The 7651-nt window shown below is 53.2% G+C and overlaps 2 protein-coding genes across 2 annotated transcripts; both read right to left on the reverse strand.

Annotated features, from left to right (window-relative positions):
* Nucleotides 1-209: 209 nt before the first annotated feature.
* Nucleotides 210-620, reverse strand: LOC311118239 (histone H3.2; the record flags this gene model as incomplete). The annotated part of the gene is made up of 1 exon (XM_084193080.1): nt 210-620. One exon carries the CDS (start codon nt 618-620, stop codon nt 210-212), a length of 411 nt encoding a protein of 136 aa, XP_084049206.1.
* Nucleotides 621-1102: 482 nt separating this feature from the next.
* On the reverse strand, nt 1103-1489 carry LOC311118241 (histone H2A; the record flags this gene model as incomplete). The annotated part of the gene is made up of 1 exon (XM_084193082.1): nt 1103-1489. The coding sequence occupies one exon, from the start codon at nt 1487-1489 to the stop codon at nt 1103-1105; it is 387 nt and encodes a 128-aa protein (XP_084049208.1).
* Nucleotides 1490-7651: the final 6162 nt, after the last annotated feature.

Here is a 7651-nt window from a genome sequence, read left to right on the forward strand (position 1 = left end):
ATACACACACACACACACACACATTGAAGCTAGACTTCAGGCAACGAAAAGGTACAATACGTAGCTTTTAGACGTGTTAGTGAACAACATACATGGTGGGTAATGTAGAGGTGCGTGTATACATGGAACAATTGTGCCTTTTTGATGGAAATATGGAGGTGGCTCTTAAAAGAGCCTTTGGGGGATTTTGGAGTTCAGGTCATCCTCATTTATGCGCGCTCTCCGCGAATACGGCGGGCCAGCTGGATGTCCTTGGGCATGATGGTCACCCGCTTGGCGTGGATGGCGCACAGGTTGGTGTCCTCGAACAGGCCGACCAGGTAAGCCTCGCTAGCCTCCTGCAGGGCCATCACAGCGGAACTCTGGAAGCGCAGGTCGGTCTTGAAGTCCTGGGCGATTTCTCGCACCAGGCGCTGGAAGGGCAGCTTGCGGATGAGCAGCTCAGTGGACTTCTGGTAACGACGGATCTCTCTCAGAGCCACGGTGCCGGGCCTGTAACGGTGAGGCTTCTTCACACCGCCGGTGGCCGGGGCACTCTTGCGAGCAGCCTTAGTGGCGAGCTGCTTCCTGGGGGCTTTGCCACCGGTGGATTTGCGAGCGGTTTGCTTGGTTCTGGCCATGGCGCTTCTCTGACAGTCGGGAGTATAGCCTCGAAATGCCTATGTGAAGTTTATAAAGCCGGCAGTGGCGCCTGCTGATTGGACACCATCTCCCCACCACCCCGATTGGCCCGTTGCGCAGGCCTCCTCCGTTGGCCATTGGACGGGAGGCCCGGCCTCTCCAAAATTCAAACTCCCGGTGCGCGCGCGCAATAGGACGCCGCCGGCCCTTTACGCATAATAATAGTCGCCAAAGTCAAGAGTGACATCTTTATAGGCACGTTGTAATCTAATGCTAGCCTGCTATGGCAAACGAGGCCTAGTAGGTGTTGTTGTTCATGGAAGGCTTCATGTGGGCACAGAATGTCGAAATAGTTGTGTATACACCCACTCAATGTGTAGCGGTCATAGAAAGGTACTTTGCGCTTTTGGAGAGCTAGGTGGTTGGCTCTTAAAAGAGCCTTTGGGGGTTGAGTAGTCAAGTTGAAGTCGCAGTAGCGAATTTACTTGGCTTTGACTGCCTTCTCGGTCTTCTTGGGGAGTAGCACTGCCTGGATGTTGGGCAACACACCACCCTGAGCGATGGTCACACCGCCGAGCAGTTTGTTCAGTTCCTCGTCGTTACGGACGGCCAGCTGCAGGTGACGGGGGATGATACGAGTCTTCTTGTTGTCACGGGCAGCGTTGCCGGCCAACTCCAGGATCTCAGCAGTCAGGTACTCGAGCACGGCGGCCAGGTAGACTGGTGCGCCAGCGCCCACACGCTCGGCGTAGTTGCCTTTGCGCAGTAGCCTGTGCACACGGCCCACGGGGAACTGGAGCCCGGCACGGGATGAACGGGTCTTTGCCTTCGCCCTGGCCTTGCCTCCGGTTTTGCCTCTTCCGCTCATATTGGTATCTTGAGAAAGTCACAGAAAGTCTGAATGAGCCGCTCGCCACTTCGAGAGCCGTACTTATACCTCGCCACAAGAGGCAACGATTGGCCACCGGGCCGGTGTGGCCTTATCCAATTGGAGCGAGGGACAGACAGACAGACAGCCCTAAGCCGGTTCCCACCCACAGGCAGCGAGTGAGAGGCTACTTTGTGTCCCTCCGACTTTGTTACTTTGTGTCATTTCGCGTGAGCGCCAAAATGTCCGACATGAAATCGATTAGTTACCGGAGTGTAACTCCAGTTCTATGAGTGGAGCGGAGCCCCATAGGGGAGCTATGCTCCTAGTGGTTTACCCTCTGCCCTAAGGCAGATGCAGCCTGAAGCAAAATTATGCACACACCTACAGCCAATAGGAGTACAGGTGTCCCTATATAAGGAACCCCGTTCCCTCAATCTGCCTCCCGAGATATTATCGATTAGTTACCGGAGTGTAACTCCAGTTCTATGAGTGGAGCGGAGCCCCATAGGGGAGCTATGCTCCTAGTGGTTTACCCTCTGCCCTAAGGCAGATGCAGCCTGAAGCAAAATTATGCACACACCTACAGCCAATAGGAGTACAGGTGTCCCTATATAAGGAACCCCGTTCCCTCAATCTGCCTCCCGAGATATTATCTTCAGCGAGACTAGAGAGGGTCGGTAGGGCCTTAAGTCCTATGGGGCTCCGCTCCACTCATAGAACTGGAGTTACACTCCGGTAACTAATCGTTCTATATCGTGGAGCTCCGCCCCATAGGGGAGCTATGCTCCTAGTGGTTTAAGGCGGAGCGAAACGCTCCAAAATGTACTCCCTGCCGAGCCTAACACTTCCCATTAAAAAATGAAAAGGTCAAGCCCAGCAATGGCTGCAACCAATTCCCGCAGTACTGCGACTAAAAACCCATCAGGGCGTCACAATATACCGCGTCATCGGTTATAGACCCGCCCCATCTAGCTCAATGACAATGTCAATGGCTATTGGGCAGATCAATAGAATAGACGCCGTGCTAATCTGACTAGCAGATAGCCGTGCCTCAATATTCTATGGAACAAAATATACCAGTCATACTAAACTGAACCTCAGATAGATGACCTCACATTCTATCCACTCAATACATGTTTCTATATGCTGACACTGTCAGCCAGGAGACATGCCACAGAATATGCTCTTCATCCGAAGCGGACCTGATAGAGACCAGTCTATCATCCTGCTTCTCCCTCCTCTACCTCAAGATTCCCCTTCAGCTGTGCTGAGTGCAATCGAGATTGGAGTTTAAAAGGCTTATTCTTGACATAAGTCTTCCTAACCAGAGCGGACCTGATTGGAACCTGTCCAAGGTCCTGCTCTGTCCTCCTTTTCTAGCTCAAGAACGCCTTTCAGCTCTGCTGAAATTCGATCGAACAAAAGAGTTAGAAAACATGTCCATAATATGTTACTTCTAATAAAAGCGGACTTATGAACTTATTCACAATCCTGCTTTCTTTCTCTATTCTGCTCATGATCTCCCTTCAGCCACGCTGAGTACAGACCGAGCCAAAGAGTTAGAAGACATATCCAACAGATAGAAAACGGATAAAAGGAGACGGTGTCGACCATGACGCTGCTCTACAAATATCCTCTACCTCTGTTCCTCTGAAAAGAGCAGTAGAAGCTGCTACTCCACGAGTGGAGTGCGCTCTAATACCCTGAGGCGGTTGTTGCCCCGCCGCCTCGTACGCCGTCTCAATGCCTTCACAAAGCCAATGAGACAAACGCTGTTTTGAAAGTGGTCTACCCAATGCAGCCGCACCGTGACACACAAACAGCTGAGGCGATGACCTAACCGCCGCTGTGCGCCTAACGTAACACGCCAAAGCGCGTACTGGGCACAGACAGTGAAGCTTTTCCTCACTCCTCTCCCCATGGGGAGGGGGATGAAAAGCCCACAATTCCACGATCTGCGATCTATATGCACTGTTAATAACCTTCGGCACAAATGCCGGGTTAGGACGTAACACCGCTCTGCTCAAATCGCCATTAATGGCAAGGCAGTCGGGTCTCGTCGACAGTGCACACAAATCGCTGACTCGTTTAGCAGTAGTCAAGGTGAGCAACAGCGCCGTCTTGATAGACAGCATCTTGAGGGGTATTTGATTCAATGGCTCGAACGGCGACTTACATAGCGCTTCGAGAACCAATGCCAAATCCCACTTGGGCAGCGTAGCTCTAGGTCTTGGCCTAAGCCGTTGCGTTCCCAATAGGAAACGTTTCACTAAAGGGTGACTGAAAACACTTTTTCCGTTAAAACCTTCATGACCAGCTGAAATTGCCGCTGCAAACACTCGAATAGTGGAGGGCGATTTCTGCTTATCAAACATAGACTGTAGGAATGAGAGCACACTCTCTACCTGACAGCTCATGGGGTCCACGTCCTGTGTATCACACCATCGTGAGAAAACGTTCCATCTGCTGGTATACACCCTAGAAGTGGAACCGGCTCTTGCGCCCTGTATTGTTCTGATCACTGCATCAGACAACCCACGGCGCTTTAACCTGTCCCATTCAGGAACCAAGCCTTCAGTGGTTGGCCGATTATGGGCCATTGCCCTATCGAGCCTCCCGCCTGAGTCAACGCGTCTCGTTGATGTGGAATTGGCCAGGGTGGCGCAATCAACATCTGACTCATCTCTGCAAACCACGGAGCCCCCGGGCGATCGGGCGCTATCAGTATCACTGACAGCTCCTCTGACCTCACCCTGGCTAGCAGTGGGAGAATGCAAGACAGCGGAGGGAATGCATACAGGAGAACTTTCGGCCACAGGTAGTGCGCGAATGCGTCTCTTCCCAATGGCGGTTCGTCCTGGTTTCTCAGAGAGAACCATAGGGGACACTGCGCGTTCACACGTGACGCGGACAGGTCCACCTCGGCTCTCCCGAATTGTTCCCAAATCTGTAGAACAATGTCCGGGTGCAGACACCACTCGTCGTCTCGAGGACCCCCTCTTGACATGAGGTCTGCCCCTACGTTCAAGTAGCCCGGAATGTGTGCTGCTCTCAACGAGCGAAGGTGCTTGTGAGCCCACAGCCACAATTCCACTGCCGCCCGATGAAGGGCAGGAGACCTGACCCCTCCCTGGCGGTTTATGTGAGCTACTGTGGTTCGGTTGTCTGACCAGACCAACACATCGCGACCCCGAAGGGTAGACGCGAAGTGGGTCAAGACCAGTCGCACCGTTTCCAACTCTAGGAGGTTGATGTGACGACCTGATTGAGGCCATGCACCTCCTATCGCTTGAGACTGACATGTCCCTCCCCATCCAGTCAGAGAGGCATCTGTAAACACTGGAATGTAGGATGACACCTTGCCCATCGGGACTCCGTGCGTGAGAACGCACGGGTTCCGCCAATAGTCCAGGTCTGCTCTTAGCGAGAGAGGAACCACCACCAACCGATGACGTTGACGCACTGGGTCTAGTCTTAGTTGGGCGAACCACCGCTGTGCTTTGCGCATGTGCAGAAGCCCTAGCGGGACCACAGAGTGGGCTGCCGACATGAGACCCAAAAGTGACATGATCGATAGCGCCGTTACTGTGTGATTCGGACGACACTTCCTCAGGGCTAGTAACAATGCTGCCCTTCGAGGGTCCGAAATTCGCGCCCTCATCATTACAGTGTCTAGCTGTAGTCCCAGGTAGACAATCTGATGACTGGGCCAGGGTGCGCTCTTTTTCCAATTCACAGCAAACCCCAGACGCGTGAGATGAATCACTGTCTGTGTCGTGTGTGTGAACGCCAGCTCTGCTGACGGGGCGAGAATCAGCAGGTCGTCTAGGTAGGCTAATAGCCTTATCCCTTGACGACGCAGCGGTTCCAATGCCGCCTCCACACATTTGGAAAACGTTCGAGGTGCCAGGGCGTACCCAAACGGCATCCTCGTGAACTCTTACGCCACCCCTTGAAAGGCGAACCGCAGAAACTTTCTGTGGCGCGATTGTATCGGCACATGAAAGTACGCGTCCTTTAGGTCTATGCTTGTACAAAAATCTCCCTTCTGAACACATTCCAGTAGGCGTTTTGTCGTCAGCATTCGGAAGGGCCGTTTGGTTATGCTCTCGTTGAGAATGCGTAAATCCAAAATCGGCCTCACTCCCCCCGTCTTTTTTGGCACTAGGAAATAGGGCGAGTAAAGCCCCTTGTTCCTTTGCTCTCGGGGAACTACTGTGACCGCCTCCTTCGCCAAAAGTTCCGTAATCTCTGATCTCAGAGCGGCTACTTTGTCTGGCGTTTTCATCACCGTTTCCACCACTCCCTTGAACGGGGGTGGGGTCCGATGGAATTGGAGGGCATAACCCTTCTCTAACGTCTGTTCTAGCCAGCGTGAGAGGGTACAGCTTCGACGCCACTGCCAGCAATGCAGAGACAGCGGGTGCGCACGAAGCTGTGGTGCGTCCAGTAGGAAGGACCTGTATTCCTCTATGGCCCTCGCCGCCGCTATTCCCCAGCACTGGGTTGGTGGAATAGCCCAAGTCGGGCCCCCCTTGAAAGGGAGAGGATACGTCAGCTCGTTCTGGGTGAGTCGGGGGCTTTGATACGTTGGTTACGACCGTAACTCCAGTAATCTTGCCCTCCAGGAACGCAGCACGGGTCTGAACTGCGCTGTCTGAGGTACTGGCCTGAGACAGAGCGCTCTGCCCGGAAAGCGATTGCGTCATCATGTCATTGTCTGACTGAGACTGCCGCTTAACATGAGACTCATCCTTTACAGAATTCAATAGAATCTGAAAGGTGTGATCTCTGACTGACACCACACGGTGGTGCCACAATGCCTCTTTACTGGTCTTAGGCGACTGTTCAACGACACACTCAATATGTGGTGAGCTGCGCTCATAGCCATGGGCATTGACACGTTCAGAATAATTCGGAGGCGTCCATACCTTGGTTATACCTGTAACCCTGGTATTCCCGCTCTCCGTGAACGTCGCACGGGTCTGATCTGCGCTGACTGAGGCATTAGCCTGCAGCAAGGCGTCATTCCCGGCTAGCGGCTGCGTCTTCATGTCACATTGGGACAGAGACAGCTGCCTGCTGAATGTGAGGTATCCTGAGATAAGCCAAGACGGTGTCTTGGTATCTTTCCTCCCTTCACCTCCTGTGTGCGTTCAGCTCTGCACCTCTGGTGGGCTGAACTACGCTCAGTGTGGTGAGTATTAGCGCGTTCAGAAAGAAGTGGGGGCGCCGATACACTGGGAAACTTCGTCACCGTGGTAATCGGGCCCTCCGTGAACGCAGCATGGGTCTGAATCGCACTAACCGAGACCTTAGTCTGCGATAGTGCGCCATCCCCAACTAGCGGCTGCGTCATCATGTCTCCTGACTGAGACTGCAGCCTGCTATGAGAGGCACTCACTACAGTACTCCTTGGAGTCTGTAATGTGAGTTCTCTTTGAGATAAACCAAGACGGCGTCTAGGTATTATTCCTCCTTTCACCTCCTGTGTGCGTTCAGCTCTGCACCCCTGGTGGGCTGAACTACACTCAGTGTGGTGAGCCTGGGCGCGTTCAGGAAAAGGTGGGGGCGCCGATACACTGGGCACCTTCGTGACCGTGGTAATCGGGCCCTTCTTGAACGCAGCATGGGTCTGGGTCGTACTAACAGAGACCTTAGTCTGTGATAGTGCGCCACCCCCAATGTGGTTATTATCAGCGCGTTCTGAGAGAAACGGGGGCGCCGATACGTGGTTACGCCCGTAACCGTAGTAATCAGGCCCTCCGTGAACGCAGCACGGGTCTGAACTGCACTGACTGAGGCGTTAGCCTGAGACAGAGCGCCGTCCCGGATAGCGGTCGCGTCATCATGCCATTATCTGGCTGAGACTGCAGCCTGCTATGTGAGACACTCACTACGGCACTCCTAGGAGTCTGTAAAGTGAGGTCCTATAAGGTACACTTAATACCTTTTATATACCTGCCTTATGTGTGCATTCAGCAACGCACCATGGTGGGCTGAGCTGCACTCATAGTGGTAAGAGAGAGAGCGAGAGTGAGGAAGGTCGAACGCTCTCGGATGTATTATGGAAAAGGGGGCTCTTTCTTGACAGTGTCAAGTAGAGCCAACTCTTTATTACACACATCAACAAAAAACATTCTCCTCCATACACTCAAC

This window comes from Coregonus lavaretus (genome assembly GCF_964263955.1).
Source record: "Coregonus lavaretus genome assembly, contig: HAP1_SCAFFOLD_1611, whole genome shotgun sequence".
In the NCBI taxonomy this organism is placed as follows: domain Eukaryota; kingdom Metazoa; phylum Chordata; class Actinopteri; order Salmoniformes; family Salmonidae; genus Coregonus; species Coregonus lavaretus.